This window comes from Netta rufina (assembly GCF_964035555.1).
Source record: "Netta rufina genome assembly, chromosome: 5".
In the NCBI taxonomy this organism is placed as follows: domain Eukaryota; kingdom Metazoa; phylum Chordata; class Aves; order Anseriformes; family Anatidae; genus Netta; species Netta rufina.
This window is the reverse complement of record NC_140128.1, coordinates 58299893-58326986: the sequence shown is the minus strand read 5'-3', so window position 1 is coordinate 58326986 and position 27094 is coordinate 58299893. Positions and strand designations below refer to the sequence as shown.

The following is a 27094-nucleotide window of genomic DNA, read 5'->3' as shown; positions in this document are numbered from 1 at the left end:
GAGACAGATAGGGATATAGATTCTCGTTTGTTTTTCTGATCTGCAGTCAACGCCTGCATGCTTTTCTTTACGAAAGTTAACTATCCTGAGTAAAGCAGAACTGCTGCAGCAGCATCCCCACAATGCCTTTGCTGATGTTGCTGAAAAATACCTGTGCATCAGAGCAGTTTGGAAAACAAATTAATTTTTAAATCAGCAAAGGAAAACAAGAATGTAAGAGACACCGTCAACCCGAGTTTGAAATAAAGTTCTAACATGGGGCAAATTTACAAAGTACTCTCCTGTCTTTGTAGGTACTGTGTTGAAAGCCAAGAGCAACATTAGAAGAGCAGAAATAGAATTTTGTTACAATATCTCGGAGACTAGTTCTGACTCACAGGTTAAAAAAAAACCTGCTGAAAATGATTAGATACATTAAGTAATTATAAGCGTTTCTTCTGAGATAAATGATCAAAAACCTGTAAATGTGGCCACGATGCCTCCAAGGTGGGCTCATCTTCTTCTGGATCAAATTCATTGCTGTCACTAGGTGGGAGAGTTCTGAAGATATTGCAAGATACCTGAAAGGTGAAAGAAAGAATAATGAGATCTGTTTTTCAAACAGGTGCTAGATTTCAGGACTGTGTCTATGCCTACTCTACATGTCTTCTATCGCATAAGCAGTGCTTCTTTTACTTATGCATGACAAAGTTCTTTATAAATGGTATAGGTAAAAGGAACTCATCGCTTTACAACCTTGGATTCCCCTTCTCCAGCTTTCCACACTTCCTCCCAGTGATCATCCCATCCTTCCTTCCCAGTGATCATCCTCATCTGCCATCATTTCTCTCCACCAGGTTCCACACGAGCTCACCACTTTATTCCCCATTCTGCTGGCCACCAACAGGCCTGCTAGCTAAGAGGAGCAGCATTTTGGAGGAGCAGGAAATGCCATCAACATGCATTTACGAGTATTTTCATACAACACTTAGTTATTTTCCTTTGCACAGGGAAAACACTAATGATATCTGCGTAAGGTCTCAATTCACACATTATGTGCCTGGACACTTGGTGCCAAGCACAGAACTTGGTACTAAATGCAAGCAACAAATACTATTTGCTTGTCGCTTAGCCCAGATTTTACTTCACGGTTGCCTCACTTTGCTTAATCTCATTTAGAGGTACTTTGCTGAGGCTGCTTTGCTGATGGCACGAGCCTCACAAATCAGAGACAACTGGAATGGTTTCCTGAGTTAATTATACTGCTGAATGGAGTGTACAGCTTATTATGCAGCAAATCTGATAAACTGTAAACATGCTGCAGGGCCTCTTCTGCACTTTGAAGGTGGTGGTGTGCCTTCTTTGCACTCTGCCTCTGCATTTGACCCATCTCTAAGCTGGTTAATCAAACAGCTGGGAAAAGCAGCATGTTATCTCCTAATCCTGTTTATACATGACCCCTACATAGTAGTTCAGACAAATTAATCTATTTAAGAAACAGAAGTAGTATACTCTTCAGCACCCTAATTTATTTTTCCAGCCTTTTACTCCTGTAAATATTCTAAAGTTAGTCTGTAAGGCATGTTTTCAGGATGTTGGCAACCTAATACGAAAGGGCACTTTAAAGGCAAGAGTTTAAAACAATCCAGGTACTGATGAAAACAGACTGTAAGTTAAGGTGAAGTTTTAGAACTTGCAAGATAAACAAAAGAGATTCAGGAACTGCATAAACAAAAGGATGAAACAAAAGGAAGCTGTAGGAAAGCACACGTTGTACATACCAGTTAGGAATATTCACCGGACACAAGGGGAAAAACACAAAACTGGCTAACTGAAGAATAAATATGGCAAACCAGAGAGCACAGAAAAAGATTGGCCATATGGGTTTTCTGCTTGGACTTCTTTCGTCTTGCCACAAGAGGGAGTATTTCACTACTGTTAAAGCAGTGTTACAGGAGCCTTCCCTGTCCATGTAAATCTGTTGTCAAGTCGCATGACTTTCAACCCTAATACGGCACTTCCCAGCCTGTGCTCATACTGAACGTACATACAGAGAGAGTTCTGTATGCACACCTGCCAGGTGATTACTAGCATTTAATAGGCGACATTCTCCTTCCTTCTTCTCCATCCTTTTCCCTGATTCTTTCAGTTCTCTCAAAAGCCCCTCCAAGAGAAGACTTTTCTAAACCAGGTAAGCGCTCCCAAAGACACTGGTTTCAGTTTGTCCTTCCTCGGGGATTTCTGAGCTCCCCCTTCTATATCCCTGAGGATACAGAAGGTAAACGAGCAAGTAGACAAGGAAGGTGATGAATTACGAGGACAGAGTTGTTTCTGTATCAGGGCACAAGGAAACAGAAAGAAGAAATCCCAAAAGATTCCCAAGTAAAAAGGGGAAGGCACCAATAGGAACATTTCCATCCGAACATCTGGGATTCTGCAATACTTACTGAAGCCTTTTTGGTCACTGCTTCACATCTGAAAATACCAACTTTCTCAGCACTTCAACAAAATAGGGAACTAGCAAAATCAAAAGCAGTCTGCAACTATTTTTTTCTGCTTTAAACTTCATTTGAAATAGGAAATTCTTGCAATATATAAATGTAGTGAAATACAGATTAATGAAATTTGTACCATCAGAGAAAAGATTGGTTTTATCAGCTATTAACATTTTAAAACTGGAACAAATGCTGAAGTATGGCACAAGCAAAACCTGCAAGGAAAAGTACGTGCTACCAGAATTGAAAGTTAATCAGGTACAAATTCCTGAAAGTTTTAAATTAAGGCAATCCAAGTTTCATACCGTTAGTGCCAGGGCCTTACCAGCACGACAGAACAATACAGGTTTCAGCAACAATGACTGAAGTGCCAGCACCGACACCTGAAGCTTAAGCTTGTTAGAAAGCCTGAATGATTTCTGGAGTGTGCATTAAAAAGAGACAGAAGCTTTAAGACAACTCAAAGGCAGTATTTTACATAGAAGATTTAACATATAGGAGTAAATGCAAGGCAAGGTAGAATACGGTCCTCGTATAGAGTTTGTTCTCTTTAATTTTCTCTTTTTGCACAAGGAGCAAAGATGGGGAGCCCAACTGCAGCTATTCTCCTGAGGAGAACAGACAGAACAGGTTATCTTCAGGTGATTCCCAGGGGAATCATCATTTCCAAAGATAATGCGTGCCATTACAGCTCCATTAATCACCCCGACGCAGCACGACAGCTCGCTTACCCGCAGTGCCAATTTGCAGCACGCTCCTGTGAATCAGCAGCCGCTGGGTGCCTGATGCCTACGAGCCTCCGAGGGAGAACCAAAGGCACCAAGTCCTCGAGCTGCCCAGCTGCGCGTTACGGACTGACAGCCGTCACACGGAGGTGGGGATGTGCCGCCTCAGAGCTGGAAAGAGTAATTTTTCTCCGCTAGGCAGAAGGCAGCTATTTAGTATTCATCCCTGGGCCCAAGCAGCGTGCCAGAATTCCTTCAGCGAGATGGATGAATCACTTCCCTCCTGACCCCGGCTGGTTATCAAGCCAAAGGACATCCCTGCCAGGCTGCGCACGCAGTCCTTGATGACTCCTCTCCCACGGCCAACACAAATGACTACCGATCAATACCGACTTCCATCTTCCCCTGATTAGGAGCGCCTCCAAGCCCTGATGTTATTTTTGCAAGGGAAACCTGAAGCCTAATAGTCTAGAAAGCTCTATCATGACAGATCTTCCCTACTGTGAGCTCAAAGTTGTCTGCACGCTGTTCTCCAGGACTGCTCCTTATAGGAGATCACATCAAAGCAGGCACAAAACAGCTTACTGCTCCTTCCCCACAACCTGAACACCCAAGTGCCAGAAACCAATTTAACAGGTCAGTGAAATTAATCCATCAGCAACAAGTAAGATTCCAGGATCAAGTGGGAAAAGCCAACGTGATTGATTTTTAAATTGGAGATGCCCAGAAGCCTCCGAGCTCAATGCCTGTGTCACTCAGGCACAACTCTAACAAAACCTCCAGGCAATTACAAAGAAGTATCAATTCATTAAAATTGAAACGAAAAGATAGAGAAGGCTGCTCTGGTACCACCACAAAGGATGAACCCTAAGTTCTGGACAGATCCAAGGGTTGGTACCTGGCAATCCACAACTACAAAGGTATGAATACACAATTGAAAGTAACAGGCTTCAAGAATGCTCTGATTTTATCACCATAGTTATACTTGAAATGTAAATATATTATTATTTATATTAACTTTTTGAAAATAAAGTGCTAAGAAGCTTAAGTCTGAAGTCAGGAATAAATGTCTGCTTTGAGAAGCCCTCTCTTTGCCCCTCACTGGAGCACAATAAAATCAGTGCTATAGCAGAAACCCTTCACAAATTCAATTTCAACTCGGTGCTCACATTCCGTGCTGTTTGGAAGAAAGATTTTTATCAGCAATAGTTTTCTTGAATGAACCCTGAAACAAAAACAGTGTGCATGCAGGGAAGTTTAATGTATTAGCTATATAAAACAGGGTAAATGAATTAGTGCACAAGGAACACCTGTTCTTCTGTTACCGGTATGTGGAACTGTCCAAATAAACCCCCTGCGTATATGAGATTGAAACTGGATATCTGTGCACACACACTGCTTAAACTCGCCTGCACATTGCAACAACAAAATGTGATCAGAGCATATGTGAAACTCTTGGAACTGAGACACAACATCTCATGGAACAGGCACTGGCACTCGTCCTTCTGAAGCACATCTGCATACACGGGTTTGCATTTTTGTTTTTAGTATTGCTCATGGATTTACATGTTTTAGAGCCCGAAGTGACTACTGCAGTCACTCAGCTGTAATCTTTCTTTATATCCCGTTACACCGCTCCCAGAAGTTTGACAGCACATCTTACAAGAAGAAAAGCCCAATTTTATTTTGACATATCATGATTCCACCAGCTCTCATAACCTGAAGATTTACTACTAACTTGACTAGGGCACTACTTTTGGTTTCAAGGTTGAACTAGCCTGAGTCCCACTGGTTCCTGTTAAACCATCAGATCTCTTCAACATATACATACATATATATATACATACACGTATTTGCATACACAGCATGTCTCTATATGTGTATGTATTTTTATTTTACGCATACGTAACGCATATATATACACACACATATATATAAATGACACCTCTCAACCTCTTTGATGCTAAACAGTCAGAGCTCAGGCAGATGTTGGTTTGTTTTGAATCCTGTGATTGTTTTTGCCACCCTCCGTTAAGCTCCCACCTGTATTTTCATAACCCCTCCAAATAACACGTGCCAGATGCATTGGGGTATGTATAAAAAGCCAGACCATCTCCCTGTTATTTCCCCTTTTTGAACCGTACGCTGCATCAAAAATTCTCATTAAGATAGCCAAAATAGTCACACAAAATGGTCAAGTCTCTGTCTGCACCACTCTTGCCAGAACACAGTCAGAGTTTAACATAAACATTATTATATGCCTTCTTTTTGCCCAGCAGTGTTACTTTTGGCCAGGCTACATGAACTATGGACCATGAACACAGTCGACTATGTGGACCGCTGGGCAGGTGGGTCCTCTTCATGTTTTTTTCTAAAAATTCTATCAAAAACCTGCAAGATTTTAGCTCCAGATCAGGGCTCCTAAGCTTGTTGACTTCTTATCACCCACTTCAGCAGTAGCAGCAGCTTTTCGCCCATACAGATGTGCGGGTGGTAGAACTGAGATCCTTAGGATATGGCTGTGTTAGCAAACAGGCACGTGCAACTGGAGCAGGTTGGTACAACAAAATGGCTGGTGCTCAGGTCCTAAAAACCCACATTACCTCTATTTGGAGGAAGGACTTATTTTCTAGTGATCTCTTGCACTGAAGTCCATTAGCGAGTTGGAGAGCTTTAGGCAGGCTCCTGAAGTACACATTTTGTCTGGAATGAATGTAATTCATAACCCCCAAGATTTCTCTATGACATCAAAGCATCAAAGTACAGTGAGAACAAATGGGAGATGCACTTTGAAAGCACACAGATGATCTGAGTTAGAAGTGCTAACACTGCCATATCCCCAGGCTCACAGGTACACCTCCTGCCTGCTGGAAACCAGAGCTGTGAAATTCCCTTCTAGGTCACCTAGACCCAAAGCATGGCAGGGTACTCTGCTAGTAACAACTCCATGCACCACTATCGCCTCGTAAATATATTTTGAGACAATCCAGAAAAATCTATTTAATGCATGCCCACCTAATTCTATACCAGCACAATATCATAGCAATAACCCAATTATCTTGGACAAACCAAAGCGCACAGTACCAGCAGGACCCTTGTCTCTACAGCAGGCAACAGAGCAAGAAGTCTGCCAGTGCATGAACTTGAACTCTAGACCGCATCACAAAACTCAAACCGTCTCAGACTCCAACCTCAAGAACAAAACAGAACTTCAAAACCCAAGAAAACAATCCCCCAGGAGATTCACATTGAGCCTGCTGGCAGGTGCAATGCTAGGAAGGCATTCAAGAAGATGGCACAGCCAAAACAGAGGGTGGGATTGTACACCCCTCTTCCACAAAACCAAAACAAAACCAACAAACAAAAAATGCAGTTGACATCCAAGTCCTCCTCAGAATAAAAATATTGTTCCAGTTTGCTTCTTTGCTTGAGACCGAGCCACTGTACTATTATGCAGATAAAGTCTGACGAACGAGAGGCCTATGTAACCAGCGGGAGGAATAATGGATACGGGTAAACCTAATTACAGACTGTCGAGAAAAATTATTAGGGACAACTGCTGCAAGAGGAGCTGCCTCCAACTGATGTTTTTGAAAGGAACAGAGAATGCTGGAGCCTCTTCCTTTAGTAAGTATTGTTTTTTTATATAAACTAAGTGTATAAAGAATGTGAATATTATAAAGCATCTAACAGAGGAATTTAGAAATAACGCATAAAAGAAAACAGATTCTTTTCTTGCTTCTACAGAATTTATAAACCTCAGGTTAAAGAGGAGATAAGTTATAATACCAAATGATTTTATATATTTTTGTAAACTTCAATGGCATGTTTGTTTCATCACAGGTGCACCCATGTGAAAATTTTCACTCCAAGTCCATTGGGGGGTGTCCCAGGACACTGCAGCTTCCTTTCAGCATTTGGGATGGATTCAAAACAATCTTTTCTTCTTCTGATTCAAGCTGAATTGAAGATCAACTCCTACTATTTCTCACACTTCCAGAAGATATATCAAATTTGTATTAGACAAGACGCATTATTTGTCAATTCTTAGAAGAGTAACTGGTTTTATTTATTTCCCTAAAAATGACATTCAGTGTTATATTTTTATATCAAATATTTGAACCAACAGGAGAAAATGCAAAGGGATTTCAATGAACTGAAAAGGTAAGACTGAATAAAGATAGACTTGCATAAAGAGTTCTAGCCAAGAGCAAAAAAAAAAAAAAAAAAAAAAAAGTATGATGAATATTTAGCACATAGGGTGTAACACTGTAGTAGGTTTACATGGCAAAATTTTGGTAGTGGAGGCTGCAGGGATGGTCTCTGTGAGAAGAATCCAGAAGCTGCCCTGTGGTAGATAAGGGCCAGTTTCAGCCAGCTCCAAAAGGGACCCAATACTGGCCAGAGCCGAGTCAATAACCAGTGTTGTTTGCACCTCTGTGAGAGCAGATTTCAGAAAGGGAAAAAACCTGCTGTGCCACAGCAGCTGGGAGAACAAGGAGTGAGACCCAGCCCTGCAGCCCCCAAGGTCAGTGCAGCAGGAGGGCAGGAGGTGCTCCAGGCACACAGCAGTGGTTCCTGAGGCAGGTGGAGAGGCCCCTGGTGGAGCAGGCTGTCCCCCTGCACCCATGGGTCCCACATGGAGCAGATCTCCACGCTGCAGCCTCCCCATGGGTGGAGGAGCCCCCGGTGGAGCAGGTGGATGTGGCCTGGAGGAGGCTGCGGCCCACGGAGAGCCCCCGGGCCGGAGCTGCAGCCCGTGGAGAGGAGCCCACACAGGAGCAGGGGGTCTGGGGGGAGCTGCCGCCTGTGGGGGACCCGTGCTGGTGCAGTTTGCTCCTGGGGGATGGACCCCGTGGGACGGAGCCGTGTGGGAGCAGTTCTTGAAGAGTTCAGGAAGGACGGCATCCTATGGGAGGGACTGTGAAGGAGCGGCAGAGACAAAGCATCAGGGACTGACTGCAGCCCCCATTCCCTGTTCCCCTGCACCCCTGGGGAAAGGAGGATGGGAGAAAGGTGTCTTTAGTTTGTTTTTAGTTTCTCACTGCTCTAACGTGTTCGTAATATAGGCAATAAATTTCTTCAATCTCCCTACCCTGAGCCTGTTTTGACCATGACAATAATTGTTGAGTGATCTCCCTGTCCTGATCTCAACCCTGAAGTCTTTTCCGTCATATTTTCCTCCCCCTTTCACTTTGCGGAGGGGGAGTGAGAGAGCTGCTGTGGTGGAGCTCAGATGCCCAGCCGAGTAAAAACACTTGGACATAAACAAAATTACAGGCTATAAAGCAATTCATAATGCCCATCAATAGACAGACAACAAATAGCCAAGAAAAAAAGAAAGTATTTTAACATGCCCCAAAATTCATGGCTTAGTAAGGTATTCTTTATATTTAGTGTATCAGTCACAAAAAGCTCCAGAGCAGAATCTGGTCTTACATCTGTTGAAAGGATCCTTCCTGCAGGAAAAGGAAGGGAATTCCTCTGGGTTTATGTCTAGAGAAAAGAATTAGAATCTGAGGTTTCAACGGCAAGTTGTGGTATTTACTTGGATATTCACTTAATCGAAGTTTCTTTCTCTGTGTTGTAAGCCACAAGACACCTAATATATATATTGGTATTTGATTTTGGTTATAGAGATTGCTGTTTGTTTTACTTGATTATTCATTAGAGAAAAGGGAGAGGACAATAGGAAACTAGAGATATTTCTGCACCTACAGGAATGAAGACCAAAGTAGGTCTCTATTCTAAAAGCTACCTCTCAAAAAAGTTTAACCAACTCTCATGGGCTGAGAAGCATCTATGCGTGTTACATAAACATCACAGAAAATGTTGGGTTGAGTTCCCAATTTCTGAAGAGGCAAGGAGGAGAGCTTATATGTTCCTCACCAACAAGAAGATGCATCCAGATTTCTCAGTTTAACAGCTTGCTAATTTCCACGGTCTTTTGATTTTTGAAATGAAACAAATCAGTTTCCTCAATCTAAGTCAATCTCCAGAAAACAGGAAAAGCTGTACTATGTACACCCTGCAGGATACTGTAGATAACAACAAACATTTATTTCAGTCAACTACCATGGCATAATCTACCAGCAAAATCGGCATCATTAGTTTAAGCCTCTGCATTTTTCTCAGACAGGATCAAATTTTAGCCAAAGTGTCCAATTACTGGCTCATAAAGTCACATTACTGGCATTTCCTTCTTAGCAGAGAGTGTTTTAATTGGCAAGGACCTTTTTTCCTAAGACTAGCCTAATTCTAGAGAATGTCATGTGCCCTTCTGAACAACGCATCCAAACTGCAGGGGCTGTGCGCTGAGCAGCACCCTCCTGAATAAATCTGTCCAGCTTACGCCAGTAACACCAATCCCAGCAGCTCTCCCCATCAAGCCATATTGATGACAGTGATGAAGCTGCTGCAGACTGGCTTTGGTGACCATTAGTAATTTAAAATAAACACCACAATACAGCACTTCTATATATACCAAGCTGAAGTGAGTGGTTTACAGAGGCAGGCACACAGGCTGAGAAATAGCCAGGTGATTTCACACCGAGCTATAAACAATATCATATCATACACAGAAGAGAAAATGTGATATTATGATTAGGAAGCAAGGTTTTAAAAGCATTTAGGATGACCAACAGTAAAAAATGCCCAGGTGCTGTCATGCTAGCTACCCCAAATGACTGTTTTTCAAATCCTTATATGGTGACAGTACCACATTTTAAAAGTAATTAAAAGTCTGAGTTTCTGATGAATTTGATAGGCAGCCTTCCTCTATCCTAGTATCTGTAAATCTGAAAATTTGGGTCATAAACAGAACACTAATATACATGAATTTAGTAAAACTTTAAGGCTTTTCCAGAGATACCAATTATTTTGACATTTTAAATAACTAAGGTAAGAAAGTACTTCTGCCATTAATTCTTCTTTATAAGTATCAGCTTCAGACCGCTGCATTTTTTCTTCTGCTCTTAAATGATGCCACATTTTGCAGAACAGCTGCTTGCTTTTCCCCTGTGATTAGAATTCTTCTTTTCTATTCCAGATTTCAGTAGCCCAATTAATTCTTGCACTCATGTCACAACCTAGGATCTGAGTGCTAAAAAAAAAAAAAAATAAATAAATCAGGAAGACATTCCAAAGGAAAAAAAGAACATTTGTGCTCTGTTATGGTACGTTTTAAGACACTGGTCTTTCAACCACAACACTCCCATGACAACTGTGGCAGGCAGGCAGTGCAGACACCGATCTGGTAAGGCTGCAGATGCTGCTGTTTTCTTGGCTATCGTGACAGGTCAGAGCTTGTCAGTTTGACAAGTCATTTGTGAACCCAGCTGGAGACCTAGATGAAAATTCTAGGAAGCAGACAATGGTGGCAGTTGCACAGGTGACCTCCAGATGTCAACTGCGTCCAATTACGTCTGTCTTGGCATTACAGTGTAAGCACCTTCTGCTTGAAACAAGAAGATGCATTTATTGCATAGAAAAGTTAGACCAAACATCACACCACAGCACTTGCTGTCACCAAATCAGACTAATGTTTGCTGCTTATCAGGTAATCTATGCTAAAAACCTATTTTCTATAATATTAGGAATCCCACCTTTGCCTCTGTGACCTGTGTAACTGTACTCACTCAGTTCAGTACTTCAATACTGGAGAAGTCTTGCTTTTTACAGGCAAAGACCAGGAGGAAAAATAGCACTTCTACTACATAGCCCACCTGTAAAATAGAGAATACCTGCAGTCCAATCTGCCAGAGGTTGGACTTGACGATCCTTGTGGGTTCCCCCTTCCACCTCATGATGGTCTACGATTCTAACTTTCTCCAGAAATTATTTCAGAAAAAAATATGTCCACTTCCCTAATGAGTTAGGCATCTTTTCTATTTGAAAAATAAACAAGGCTTGGGCTACTGACTAGCCAGCTACAGGGCTTGAGAATATCTTCAGTCTTTCCATTCTTAAGTACCATGGCAGCGAGGATAAAACGTGGCTTGAGTTCAGCACTAGAGTCCAGATATAAGAAGAGCAGGATGCACTGAAAGGAACATGAGAATACAGGAGAAGATAGAACGCTTTTCCATCAAAAATGATGGACTGAAATTCCTGAATCTCCAGTAGCAAATATCTGAATGCCACCAGAAAAAAAATCATGCTGTCTTCACTTGCAGTGACTGCTGTATATCACAGTTAGAGACTACACTTAAGTAAATTATTTAAAACTGCTTTTCAAACTATTTAGGCAATGCCTCATTTCCTTAAGATAAAAACAGTTTTGTGAATCAAACTAGGCGACTGCAGGGACTGTAGAACACACAAGCAAATGGGTCTCATTACGGGTTCATGTTCAGATTGCTTCACAGGTTATGATTTATTATTCAAATCTAATATTTTTCAAATCGAATTATGAGCAGTTACTGATCAGATGTTTCTTATTTCTTGCTACGGTAAAAAAAAATGCTATAAACAAAGTCAAAGAGAAAATATAATCTCAAAAACAGAAACATTGAAATAAATACCAAATTCTTACAGAAAGCAAGGTTCAAGGTGTCTTCTATGTACCAAAAAAGCACCCATTTTTACTGCAGTTATTCGTGCAGTGTCCTGTCTATACAGGAAGTATGATCTCATCAGTTCACCTGGAGGGGTACCAGGAAGAATAAAGTACCATTTGCAAGCCATTCAGATGCTACAATGCAGCACCAGCAGAAGAATTCAGCAATGGACTAGGAACTCTGTATTCAGACAGTATTTGAATGGTGCATTAGACCTCATGCTGAACAAATAACACAAATGACTGAAAAGCAGCAGCTCCTTCAGAAGACTGTACCAGCACAGGAGGGAAAACGGAAGAGCAGGAGAGATGAAGGAGCAGTCTCATCATGTAATTGTAGACTTTGTGTAAATGCAGACAGATTAAGAAGCCATATTAGGATTTTTTCCACACACACTTAACATTTGTTTGTTGTTTTGTTTGCTTTTCAATTCACTATTAAGTGCTGGATGATTCTGTCACAATGTTCAGCTACTTCTAAATACTACAGACAAGCAACACAGCATGTAATTGCATGCCAGGAAATAAATAAGGAACACATATTCTGCAATATAAAATCTATTCACGCTTCTCTTCTCACAGCACATATATAGCCAGTGGATTCCATGATCACCTGGTACCACCATTATCACCTGGTACCACCATTAGGAAACCAACATCTCCAAATTGACATTGAACTAATTGTCCTTTCATTTAGATAGCAGGTTATAAGAGTTCCATACGGCAGTACAGAATAAACATTTCAAAACATAGATTGGTTTTGCCAATTATAATGAATATTCTTCACAATATAGCATTTGATTCTGTTACCATTTTAGATTGAAAATACCATTATTTGACAATTTATATATGTATAAGATATGGCTTTTACATGATACACCCATAAAATTTTCACACCATTCCTATTACAACGTTTCTACCATTTATTATTTAAAATTAATTACCCGTGCATACTTTGAGCTATCTCAGAGTTCAGTACAAACTCAAATGCTTGGATAAAGTTCAAAGAAAGAAAAGAAAATTCTAAAATTGTTCCATTATTTATACTGGGGAGGGAAGGGTACAGGGGAGAAAGACAGGCTCTGATATTATGTCTGCTTGGTCTTTCGATCAGGAAACAAGCCAGGTTTCCTTTCATACACTTCTTACACTATAATAACCATCATTTACTTGACTTTAATTAAGTATATATATAAAAATTAATAACTTTGCCTTTGGAGAATCATCCCCAAGTGATGTCTACCAGAAAACACAAACCAAAGGCCTCATTTAATCCACCTACTCCAGGGTTCAATTTCGCCCACAACGTGTAACTGGAGCTGCAAGTGGATTTAAAGAGACCATGAGAAAGAAGAAACTCACCATTCTAACTACTTCAGGGTAAGTCTGCTCTGTCAAACAGCCTCTGCTTATTGTAATGTAGTCCACCAGTTCATTAAGAGTGGAGCGCTTGTATTCTTTCATTTTAAGGTCTGAAAGCGTGTCCATGAAGTCAAAAATGACACAGCACTGTTGAAGTTTCTTTAGGAACAGTTCAGGCTGCTCTGAAGATGGAACGTCTATGGAACAAGAAAGGAAATCTTTGTGAGTCTGGCATCTTTTTATATGAAACAGGATTTCTTTTTGAAGATTAATTTCAAAGAAAAGCAGCATTCATGCAGTTTTCATAAAACAGAGCTCAGATAAACAAATGCACCCACCCCCTGTAGGAACTATATTATTATTTTGTGTTTGCGATCTCAAACAACATGTTGCAGTAGTAAGTTAATCAACCACTATTAAGAAAATAAGGTTCACAAAAGAAGTCCAGGCTTGAGTGGAAAATACAAATGCAACAGCATTCAGGACTTAATACAATACACCACTACTTTCACAGGAGGCTAACATTCCCCATTGTTAACTTCCACACCAAAGGAAGATGAAAGAACTGTCAGATCAAATTTGATTAATAGCTACTTCCAAAAATACTGCGTCACTTAGAACTGCGTATGAATATACATGAATATAGAACTCTATACGAACATACAGTAAGACTAATTCTGCAGACAATTTTTCAGACTCAATCATTACCCCCACGTTGACAGTTTCCATAGCAAAATCAACTGCAATTTTACTGAAACAGTGAGGCCTTTTTGCTGTATTACAAACACACAGTATGCATTAATAGGAAAAATATCACACGGAATATTAATATTTAATTGCCCAATAAAGTAAGCAGAGTGTACTACTTACAACTTTTTCTCATTTTTCTTAGTTCTCAGCGGGTAAGACTTAAAGTAATAAAGGGAACATCAGCTTCTCTTAGTGGTTTGTTAGTTTACCAAGTTTATCACAAGTGCACAGAAAGCTCAGTTTATTCATTGTTCATGTACGTAAGAAGTTAACAAATACAGAAGAGCTGCAGAAATTAAATATGCATTTTTATTCTGAAATATGCCCTCAAACTAGAGGGTACTTCACTTCCTTTGATCTACCTCTTTGTTTTTGTTTTTTTTTTTAATTTGTTTTCAAGGCACAAATGGTGTGTCAGCAAGTGATCTTCAAAGCAACAATACCACATGCAAATGAAAAACATTGTTGATCATAGAAAAATTGTTGATAGAAAAATTAAGTAGTAAAGAACTGAAAATTAAGTAGTAAAGAACTGATATTTCTTTCTTAAAACTTGGACACAAGTTTAAAAGCCAACCTAGGATGAAACTTCTTAAGACACAGAACACATCACGTCAAGAAATACTTGCTAAACACTGCAAGCTGTTAGTAGCTTTACAGTATTTTTAAGGACAAAAAAACACAGATCTGTCTAATTTAAAACCACATACACGACAGTTACTAGTCTCAAATCATAAGACCTATGAAATATTAAAAGGTCATAATACATGTACTTCGCATCAACTCCTGGCACTGCTTAATCACTGAAAAGAATAAATACAGATTTCAGTACAAATAAATATGCTAGATGCTTTCTAAACTGACAAGTACAATAACTTATTTAACCTTCCATACACAGCAACGCAGCTGTGACAGGATTCAATAGTTCTCAATCTGTATTACACAAAGAACAACGAAGATCTTGGCAAAGTTTAACTAACAAAACAAGATAGCATGCACCTGTCAACTACTCATTAGGCTTGGGTAAGCTCAGCAACTGCTCTGTCTAAAGAAAATTAAGGGGGAGAAAAATTGTATAGTTACGACACTACACTTCAGATCCTCCTCTTAATTGTTCACCCCACATTCCCAAAGGGTTTATTCATCTGTGGAACAGAAGCAACGTGGCCCTGCAGAACTCCATCAAGAAGAGCTGTGCAGGAGAAGAATCCCCCCAGACACTCAAGACAACTGAAGGGAACAAAATCAGGGCACCATCAAGTCATTCCACTGGCAAGGTCTCTCAGAGCAGGCTGTCCTGAAACCTAAGGTAAGTCAAGGAGTCAGAGAAAGTCATCAGCCCTTACTCATTACAAAAGAGATCACTTCTTTTAGTGCCCTTTCCAAGGTAGAAGCCAGTTTGAAGTCTAAGAGATGAGAGGCCTAAGGAACATGTGTATTTGTGAACTAATGCGTTACTACTTTCTTTGTTCCTTGCCCTCAAATGATACAGAAAAAGGAAAATGGATTTCAGAATTCACTGTTCTTAGCAATCAATCAACAATTCATTGATTAAATACTTCTCTCAAAAGACAGACTGTAAAAACAAGCTGAAAAAAGAGATAAAGAATTCAACTGGTTATTTCTCAAGAGCATTATGTTCAATTCTAACCTGCACTCTTCCTTATGCTAGTGCAGGACATGGCTTTACAACATGTAAATGGCATCAATAAAATCTATGATGTTACATAAACATAATGGGTTTTTGTTTGCATTGTTCCACATAGCTTGCATGCATTTACTTTGGCCAACACGGACAGCCTAGTCAGAGACAAACACAGGCTGAAATCAAATGAGAATCCATTAAGATTTTCAATTCACCACCAGTTATAACCAGGCTCAATACTGCATTCATTTTATTGTAGTATCAGCATTAAATAAGGATTTTTTTAAAAAATTAAAGCATTAAAGTAACTAATAAAAGCTTACTGTCCTTTTTCAGCTAAGTATCTGGAGGTGTGAGAAAGAAACGAAAAATATAATTAAGTTCTTCTCAAGAAAAGCTACCATAGAATAACACTACATTAATTCCACGTCAGACCCACCACGTCAGCAAGCCACACAAACTATATGGGCAAGCTCTTCAGAACAGAACAAAGATGAAGAAAAACCCCGAACCTGTTCTGATCAAAACTGCTTTTGTTTACGAAGCAATTTGCCATCCACACTGCAACATAAAATTGCAACAAGTCTCATGTAATAATATTTATCATTGTTTTTGAGGATTTCAGGTACTTTGGGAACAGGTAACACCTAATGTCTTCATTTTTCTACCTGGGAACAGGAAAAAGTCTCTGGGAGTAGACTTGTTGGAGGCCACGTATGGGGCAGCGTAAATAAAGTTGGTATTCCATGCTCCCAACTTCCCCTCCACAACCATATCATTAGTTGGTGTTTGGACTTTTGTTTGTTTGAGGGTGCGTTTTGTGATTTTTGGAGGTTCGTTTGTTTGTGTTTGGTGTTTTCCTTCATCTTCTGGTGCCTCTTTTGCAGGCATACAAACCTAACTTAAAGATCACTAGGAAGGGACATCCAAGACTACTTACTACGTGGGGTACAGGTGTGACCTAGCTCCACAGAGGAGCTTAACTCTTCGGTGCAACAGCCTGAAATGCAACACGCAGCTCACTGCAGAGGTTCCCAACTCGCTGATGTAACAGCAAATCGTTTTGTTCTCAGCAGACAGCTACTCAGAAATTTCAATGAATACTGCAACATTTTACTCTTGTGCTAACAAGCAACAAAACATATAAAAGCTGAAATTTAGTAACCTTCTGTATCACCACTGTAACCACTTTCAGCTGAAAGAACAGAAAGTTGAGCAAGGGCAGTAATAAATCCGTATAAAGATCCAGAATACTTTTATAATATATAAAGTAAAATCAAAATGACCATACTAAGTGTCCTGTGTGATTTATGCCCAATGCTCAGGAGAGCATACATTTACTAAGAACTAAATTTAAAGACTGATAAGCTTCTGTCTGGATGACTGTGAGAACACAGCTCATTTTCGGAAAAAGGTCTCTTCCACCAGTTAAATTTCATGCTGAGAAGCTTGTCAGTCTTCTCCTTAGCCATTTAAACACAGCACAGAGTTTCTGAAATATACTGAGTACTCACAGATTCAGAAGAAACTAGCTCAGTGACAGCACCTACTCATAAGTCTGAACAATAATAATAATAAAAAAATTCTTAAACCTTCAATAAAAATGAAGTATTTTATAAAGTGATCAGAAAAATTGACCTAAAATACCACCAATTTTGCAGGCAAGGACTAATAATTGTCACTATAATAACTGGAATACTAATTCTAAAATTGCCAAAGCAATTCAGTTTCTCTTGATAGCCTTTTTCCAAAACAATCCTAATCCAACCAGCCCATCCCTTCTCATCAATCATCTCTGCAGTCTCTGCCTTCCAGTTCCTTTACCAAATGAAGAAATGGAAAAATGAGAGCATACTTTCATTGCAACTTTCTAACATAAAGAAAATAAAAGTGTTTATGCTACATGCATACTTTAAGAAAAATAATTTACAGGTAATAGGTTTTTGGATCATGGAAAAGTCAAATTATGCAAACTTGTAAAATTGCATCCAGGGAACAGAGAGCTGCAGTTCTGAACGTGCTCCTTCCAGTGACAGTGAAACATGAAGAGAGATACTGAACACCTCAATCGTCTCCCCGTGATCCACTTCAGGCTGTAGTTTGCAGGGAAGGGTATAATGCTGGGAAGCAAAGAAGTGATGACAATGGGGTGCCGAACTAATAAGCAAGCACTGAGACTGCAAGGAAAAGTTAGACAAAAGACAGAAGACGGCATACAGAAGAGGGAAACAAGACACATGCTGCAGATTACATATAAAATATTTAAGTAAAACCATGATATGCCCACACGTGCTATCAAAACACTTATTAATTAAAAATAAAATCAAAATGCTCTTAGAAAAACTACCACTTCCAGTGTATTACTGTTGGCAATATATAGCCCCTATATATTATATGAAGTTCCTATTGTTCAAGAAGCAAAATTCCTAGGTTTTGTTCAACTAAAAGCTGCAAAGTTAAATGTAAAAGTTTGCTGGTCTTCTTTGAAGAGTTCACTTTATGAGAAGGCCTAGTAAACTTCAGCCCAAAGCCCTGGCTAACTCAAGGTCCTGTCGTATGTACACCCAGGGTATAATGAGCTACATTTCCATAAGTCACTTTTCATGGTAGAATTGGTCTTGAGATGCCAAGTAGTACAAATGTTTCCTCCAGCTTCTCACACACACTTCTTAAGGAAAGTAATCACTGTTCTGATTACATTCATTTAATTTTCATGACTGGCTGTCAATATTATGAATGCTTTGTGAAGTCAGTAATCATTCATTTATAATAAGGACTTCTTTTTAAAGCCATTTTCCCAATCCATTCTCTACTTAATAATTAGGCAGGGCAGCAGCAAGACGTTGTGTTCAACATACACGAAGCCTAACCAGCACCAACATTATTCACACAGCAATAAACACAGTGGGACAAACTCAAGCTGACTTTCATGAGCGAACACGCACAGAAAGCAAAGCACAACACTAACACGCTGCTTCCAGCACGTTCAAATTCACAGCAGAAACGTAGCAGAGGATATGCTCCATCACCTTGCTTCTTAATCAGTGTCCCTTCAGATCATCAATCAGAAAATTGAGAATTATTCACCTGACCGCAAACATCTCCCTGCTCAAACCGAGCATGTTCTTACCAGGTGGGAATCTCCCAGGTGCTTTCTCAGGGATCTTGGGTACTGCGAATCCTTTTAGTGCTTGCTCATACTTGCTGATCATTTTACAGGGGTTTTCAGCAAACATCATTTACTGGGACAAGTGGTCTGAAAACAGCACAGATCTGGGATTTGGTTTGAGTGCCCTGTGTGTGCAGAATAGCATTACAAGCAACAGGGGCTACTTCTTATAGATGCACTCTTTGCTACGTACGCTGCCTGAATCTTTGGACATAGACACGCTTTTAAATATATTAAACACAATTCAGCCTTTATTCATGCATGTAAAATATTATGAACTTCAATCTCTTAATAGAACACATGGATGAAGGGGGGCTGTTTCCTTCATTGCAGGACCAAGAATTAAGAACAAATTGACAAGAATTTCAATAAAAAGGTATTTTTAAAAACTATGTTTTTAAAATTTATGGAACTTCCAAACTTTTGCCTACTTCCAGAGCAGGCATGGTGCATACAACACTTCAAGCTTCTTCATATGCCAATGCAACTCAATCCAGAGCCATGGCAGTCCAGGTTCTGATGAAAAGATGCCTTTAGGCTATGCTTTGTTGGGGTATGACCAATACGTGTTCCTCCCACTCCTGATTATGCCAGTGGTGCCTGCGCTGTGGACATCCTTCAGCTTGGAAGTGGACCAGGACCACGAGCTCACTTGTCAAGCTACTGATGATGCATAGCAAAACACTATTGCATCCACACATGTTGCAAGAGGACTGTATTAATGCAAATTAGCACTAATGATGTGAGCAGAAAGCTTCCCAAGCACACAAGGTTTTTAAGTTTGGGTACTCTTATTCATCACTAGCCTAATGTGATGAAACCCTTATGAAACAAAGTGATACCAAACATCTCAGATAGCAATAAGCCACTGAGGAAACACACAGTGGACAGAAATCAGAACTCCAGCACCTCATGGAACAAGAGGTTATCAGGTATTTGGGTACAGCAGCTGCTGTTCTGGGCCCCACGAAAGTACAGTGACTCACAGGACACCCGGCAGTATATAGCAACGCTGACGCCAGTACTAATAATCACCGGGTTTCTCCATAACCAAACAGCAATGGCTTCTTCCTTAAGCTGACAATATTTTTCAACCTTCCCTTGTTAGTTCTTCAAGGAATGGGAAGTTTGGACTAACAACGTAATCCAAGACAGTTTACCTACTCTTCCTACAACTACATTTAAACCAAAACCAAAAACAATCCAGGTCAAAAAAAGATGGCAGAGAAGGTAGAGAAAAGAATTCAAATAACGTGAATTTTAGAGGAAAAACTGATAGAAGAGCAAGTGGATAAATATACTGAAATATTTTGGAAAAGATGAAAGAATGACAAAACAACTTAAAGTATTGTGAGAAGGGGAGAGTGGGAAAGCAAAGAAGCAGAGTAAGAGCATAAAAATGTATTAAAAGACCAAGAGAGAAACAGATTGAGGTAAGGCATGAGCAAGAAAAGACAGGAAAAAGTTGTGTGGGCACTAGGTAACACAATTAACGGAGCAGAATACTTGAGCTCCCATATTTTCTTTCTAGAAGCATTTAAGCAAAACACAATGAATGAATTAGTGCTTAGGGTCTGGATTTGATTAAGCAACTACATATCTCTAGGTTCCTGACACTGTGACAACTTTAATAATCCCATTACAATATTTACATTGAGTTCACCTCAATGTCAAAGAACACTTTTTTTTTTTTTTTTTTAAGTCATGAAGTGATCACAGTTTTTGTGGATTGCTTTCTGTTTTCTCCCATGTTTTATTAATATTTCAATACCAGTGATTTATATATATATGTATTTATTTATTTTTAACAGAAGTGAAAAAGGCTGGCAGAAATACAGATGTTATTTCTATTTCCTAAATTGCATACGTGGCATAAAATCCCCAAATAAGACAAAAATACTCTGCTGAAACACCAAGAATTATTGTGGCCAATTTTCCTGAGCTGACTCAAGTTTCTTTTACACTGGCTCAGAAAGTTCATGCTAGTTGTGTTAAGTAGATTATTACCAAATTGCACTTTCAAAGTACAAGCCAACCTTCATTCAGAAGAGGCAAAGTCACTGGGTCTGCTCAACCCTTACTAGAAGGAACTGCTGTCCGTGACTATCCCGCTGGTTATGTGGGGATACCAAACTGAGGTATTAAAAGAAAAAAAAAAAAAAAAGGACACATTTGCCACACACTTTCTGCCTTATCTTCCACCATGAGATGAGAAAGACATAACTGGTTCTTTTCAAAGTCTTCTCCATGGGCAAGGAAAAAAATAGTAGATAAGTTTTAAACATTTTTAGACATGCACAAAAAACAAACAAACAAACACTGTTCATCTTCTATTTTCTAAGTTTATGTAAAAACAAGCACAGGTCTGCTTACTGGATTTTATTTTCTTCTTTTTAGGCACCAGCCTGGTAATTTATCTAAGTATGGAAAAAGCAAACAACAACAACAACCCACCAACCCAATTGCATGCTGGAAGAAAACAGTAAAATCTGGTACAAACAGCTCACACTTCAGGAGCTCCTGGAGCTGCGTTAGAACATCCTTAAACTAAGAATTAAAATATTCACAAACCCCAAAATATAATTTTTCACGTTATACTCCATTACAAACATGAGACTCTACATGAAAAATCTTTAGACTCCACCACCAGTAACTCCTCACACCTTGCCCAATTCTAGCTGCATGTGCCTGCTCTTCCAAACCCTCCACTGTTCCTTCAGCAGCTACCAGTGGAGCTGCAAACCTCAATTCCACTCAGGCTTTTCTGTACAGGTTTAAATTGCAAAAGCTACAGGTAAAGCAGGTACAAAAGAAGCTGAACTTCACTCCAAAATGCCTTCTATTTGCTCAGCTCCTCTATGCTAAACCGCCTAACAAGCACCTGAGACAGGAACAGAGTGTAAACAAACATCTCCTTTTCCAAATGATTTCTCAAGTTACAGATGTAGAGCAAAGTTGCACTGGTAGCTCAGTGCTCCTCCGGGTCACCCTGCTCCTGCTGTCTTCCTTTCCTTTAAGGACACCTAGAGCCCTTTGAGCTGTTTTCAGTGTGTATTTTTAATTGCCTAGCTCATCTCTAGGACCACTGCCACCCTCTCCCCATTCCTGGAGACTTCAGGAGAGCACTGGTATTCCAAGTGTCAACCAGATGCAAATCTTGGCTCATTTCCATTTTGCCAGACCATGAGTGCGTCTGTCTAAAATTAACACAGTACTAGGTAGGAGTGAGTGATGACGCTGCAGCCTCAACTTCATCATTTCTTTTGTCTGTATTTTAAATTAGTGACAAATATCAGAAAAATGGCAAAACAAGCATTTTGTAACGAACTCCTCATGGTTTTCACATTGCTTGGATGGCAAAAAATAAAAATAAAACAAACAAACAAGAAACAGACGAATGTTTCTAAGTTCCAGGCTATTAACAAACACCTGTGCAGAAAGAAAAAAGGATGGCCCAATGACCTAAGACACAGGAATCCTTAAGAGGATTATTATCTTCTTTTGGTAAGATTCTTATCAGATCACTATTTTCTTTTCTAGATGACACGAGAAGCTGTTGCTCTGTAATGATTATTAAATGTAAGAACGCAAACAAGTCGCAGCAATCTTAATGGCTACCTTCCACTCTGTGGTCACAAGGCAGCTCAGGATTTGCACTGGAATTTCCTTGTTTTGTACATGAAGTGCAGAACGAAATCATGACAGAACTACATCGTGTACTTGCCTCCTTTAGGAGTGCAATAATTATACCTGGCTTCAGAAGTGCTCTGAAACTGCTCTGCATTCAAACACAAACACGTAACACTCCTTTTCCTCGAACCACGGAGTATCTCTATGAAATTTCTTCAGAAACACATAGATGCTTTAAAACCACCACCACCACAGACACACACTGAACCAAGAGCCAGGAAAGCCAAAGCATAACTCTCACCCTGATGTGCTCAGAACAAGGACCTGGACTGCTGCTCTGCTTGATACCGACCCAATAAATCATACCAGAAGCCACAGTACTTCATTCTCCAGTCAGAGAAGTAATTAAGTGAAAGCTATTCTACATATTCAACCCACCGTTGAAGAGATCAGGCTTGTTTTTCAAAATGTTTACATTTATTTACTTGAATAATACACATAGATATAAAAGAGAAAAAAAAATACATAAACCAATTTATGTATTTAAAAGAGTGTAACTAAACCCTGAAAGCACAGCTTCCATTCTCTTCTCATTTGGCAGCAGAAATTTCCTCAAGAACACACTCTACTCAGCAGTAATTCAGCACAGCAGCCTCTCAGCGTTTTCCAGTAACACGCTACGCAAGCTGACTCCTCCACCTCGTGTCTGCCTTCTCATGCTCTCCGCAGAGGGAGCAATGTGTGTAACGGAGCAGGAGTTTTATGGAACTGCACAGGTTTGTGTAAGGAAAGAGACCAAACGTATAATAAATACCTTTGGACGGTGCAGAAGCTGAGAGTTCATTCCGAAGGAAGCCCAGAAAGCTCTCCTCCTCACACAAGCTCCCTCTTTCTTGGAGAGACTCCAGCACAATGGCAGAACAAAATTATCAGGTTTGGCCTTCATCATTCAGTCTTTTAAATACCGCCTCTACCCACTGAGAGGCTCTGAGATGAGAATCAGCACCTCCAGCTGCACTCAGTGTCACACCAACGCCATGTGGGGCTGGAGGGCACTCGTCCCTCAGGAAGGCAGCCACAGAAGTCACCACTCTCCCTGTTACATCCCCAAAACCTGAGGGCACATGCTGAGCCCCCTGCCAGCTGAGAAGCTAGAAAGCAGTACTCAAAGATGCTACACGAGGTCTTTGCCAAGAGAGGAGGTTACCGTATCAGTTTCTCCTTCAAGATATTTCCCTCACATACGGCTCCCCAGCAGTTAGGACCAACCAGCCACCCCTCAAGATAGGGCCATCTGTATGGCTCAGACTGTTTTTCAGTGTCTTATGACAGTAACTCAAATTAGCCAAGCTGTTAAGATACAGGAATGTCCCTTCTCATACTGCCAAGCCTCATAGATCTATCTAGTTGACTAACTAAATAAATCTACTTCATTGTATTTTGCTTTGACAATTCCCGCAGAGCTCTCCCACACACACCAGGGCACAGAAATATATCCCCATTCCAGGTTTTTTCCTCCAGCAACCTCTTCATCTTCAGATTATTCAGGATCTGGAACAGTTCAACAATAGAGGGAGAAAGAATGACAAATATTACTCCCCAGTAACCTGCCACATTAGTCCATGTCATGCTGGATATTTTATGTCATTTGTATTAACGTTACCTATTTCTGGGTAAAAACACCAGTTCTCTCTTCAAAACTAGTGCCTTTTCCATCACAGAACAGCAAATCTCAAGTTACCAGTTTTAAAACGACACCTGAGATGCTCATTTACTAGTAATTAGCATTCACATTTTGAGTTCAATGCTCTGTTATACCTAAATGGGTATTTTTGCTAAAACTTGGAAATCTGACTGAAGTAGAACATTAGGACACTTCTCTACCTTTTTAACAGTAGCTTTTTTTTTTCCTGCTTGAATACTAAATGGGATAGACACTTTATCACCCTAACACAAAGTTCTAGAGAGCAAAGACCTAGTTTCTGAATATTTGTAATTGTCCGAAGAACAATCTTTCTCACAGCTCTGCATTACCACAATGTCCATGGAAGTTTTCTCTTTATCATCTTTAGCTCTGACCTCTTCTGAAAACGCTAGATTAAAAAAAAAAAAAAAAAAAAGAAAGCAGTTTTCTTTTGGTAGAATATATTACCTGCACCCATTAATATAAGTCATGGTATTTTATTTTTGTCCTTCAGAAACTTCATCTGTTACTGCACAGACAAATATTGCTGATGATCAATGCACCTTTGGACCCGAAGCATATTCCACTAAAGATTATTTAGCACATCTGCATTATGACCGATCTACAACAGTTTGTTATCTGTAAAATATTTATAGTAGGTCAGAGTTTTACATTTAGTTCTTAAGATTCATAAACAAGCTCAAGAAAAATGAGAACTACATAACCAAGGATATGTCAGGCAACTAATAAAACTGAAGGTATGACTCTGCTGCACATCAAGAGTCACTCTGCAAAACTTTATTAGTTTAGCCCATTACAAGTGCTAACCAGACGTAACTGTTTAGGCATTAAATATACTTAATTAAAATCTCTCCTCTGCGGTCACCTAACATTAAACTTCATTGGCAACTGCTACCTTCTCTCTACCTCTTCCCAAACTACTCACTAGTTAAGGTGCTTCTGTACTGAATGAAGATGATAAGCTGGAAATTAGATTATCAACAATATTTATCCTCAGTCATACTGTGGTTGCAAACTTCATCTTCAGCTGGCATCTTGTTCAAACTGAACTCATGGGAGTGTTACATCAGTTCATCAGAACGGCAATTACACCTTTGCTCTAATTGGCAGAAAGCTCATTGCTTAGTAATCAAGAAAAGGAAGAGCAATCTCATCGGTCATGTGTTCCACTAAAAACTAATGGTGAAAAACTCACCAGGAGAAGTGTGTACTTTGCAGCTTTAAATGTACTTGGGTAAGTCTAAACAGACCTCTTCATAAGTGAGGTTATCCAAATATGCTATATGTATATGCAAATATGCTATATCTAAGAATTAGCATAACTTTTAAAAGGCAATTTACACAGTCTTTGCAAGTTAAGAGCACTGACTAAGAAAGCACGTATAGTACAGCAAGCATGCTTTGTACCTGACCATATGAACACAGAAATGGTACATTTTCTAGATGGCAAAAACATTTTAGGATTGGCAGCTCCATTACGAGGCCACTAGTAAGAGTTCTGAACTTTCACGCTTCGTTTGCCTGTTTTTTAAAACTTACTTTTAGCTGGATTTTACAAAATAGGACTTCAGGTGCATCTTTTCTCGCCTTATTTGTCATGAAATATCAAATTCACTGATACATTATTAAATGACAAGTAGAGCATGCCATTTACAATGAAAACAAGTATTTAAAATAATTGCCTCCATTGGACTGAAGTCTACCAAGTGAAAGCAGCCAGCCTTCTGCATTCTCTTTATGTTACATTTAGGCTGTATCAGTGAGCACATGCAGACGGCCCTGTCCCAATCCAGCAGCAAACACGTAGTCAAAACAGGTCAGCAAAGAACAAAAGAGTTTTAAACAACACTGATCCAGCAGCTTCCGTATCCTACAGGAACGGCACAGAAGGACCTCTGAAACTGCTGCAGTCGTAGGATGAATTTATAACTGTAAGGGCTGGCAAGCAAAATACAGTCTCGTAACATCAAGCTCACCTCCCAGTATCTGGCAGGTTACTCAATTATTTGGTCTCAGAGTGTCAGGCAACAACTAATCACCTTCAAGCAAACCTACTGAAGCAGCACTTCTGTGTGCATTACTCCTCCCTCTGACAGAAGCGTACAGGTATCAATCCTTAATATAAGACCTAAAATTTTAGCGAGCTTTACACCCACTCCTCTGGTTCTTGGCATTTAGAGGATGTTACAGCTTGCTTCACATTAGTATCAATGCTAGCATTATCCCTCTTATCAGAAGGGAGTGAAGAGCCCAGCTCAGCATTCCTCCTGCAGCTGAGGCCCCTTGGTTTGGGGAGCTGATCCCATTACTTTCTGCCATGTCCGTGGCTGCTCCTACCTTTGCCTGTTCGTGGAGTTTCTCACAATCATGTCTGCAACACTCCTTTCTGAAGCTCGCCTCTTTGTCTCGCTTCTCTCAGTCTGCAGCTGAAGACCTTCTCCCAAACAGCCCCCAGCTTCTCCAAATGCCATCTATTTTTACCCAGGTGCTGCCGTCTCATTCCGGATGCTGCTAATTGGCCCCTTAGTCACAACTGGAAAAGTAACCTCGTCAAGTAACTCTTTCTCAGCTGCTGCACTGAGGAATACGTATGCCTCATAGTTGCATGTATTTGAATGAGGAAACTTCCAGTAAATTTGTTCCCATGCAAGGGGAAGCGCAGAGTTTAATACAAATTAACCAAGTCTTAGCCTGTCAGATTCTATAGCGACTTCACTCAGACACTTTTTAAAGTAATGACATTATTGCATGAGGATTTTATATATTTAACATTGTAAATCCAGTGAGAAAGCACCACGGAAAACAAGAGATGCTGTAGCATTTATCAACTGTTTTCTCCTTATTCACCAGTCTTTTTTTCCATGTATTATCTAGATAAATACATAAAGATGCAAAGATCTCCTCAAACAAAATGACAGAAAACCTATGCCGAAATTAGATTTGCAAGAAGTGAAATAAATGATGAAAATACATGCACAGGAGCACCCAAGTCTCAAACAGGTGTATTTCCACACAGACTTTTCTTATATACATGACATAAAACAGCAGGCTTCACAGACACCAATCACACAACTCAG

At 39.9% G+C, this 27094-nt stretch overlaps 1 protein-coding gene across 5 annotated transcripts in view; it reads right to left on the bottom strand.

Moving 5' to 3' along the window:
* PPP2R5E (protein phosphatase 2 regulatory subunit B'epsilon) overlaps window positions 1-27094 on the bottom strand; it is a 74845-nt gene that overhangs the window by 20246 nt on the left and 27505 nt on the right. For 4 of the 5 annotated variants that reach the window (XM_084288127.1, XM_084288125.1, XM_084288123.1 and 1 more), the window contains exons 3-4: window positions 13119-13315; window positions 459-560 (exon numbers count right to left, since the gene is read on the bottom strand). In XM_084288127.1, coding sequence (XP_084144253.1) covers window positions 459-560; window positions 13119-13315 — 299 coding nt within the window. Of the gene's footprint in view, window positions 1-458; window positions 561-13118; window positions 13316-26354; window positions 26459-27094 lie in introns of those variants that run through there. The other variant, XM_084288126.1, reaches the window with a different exon arrangement.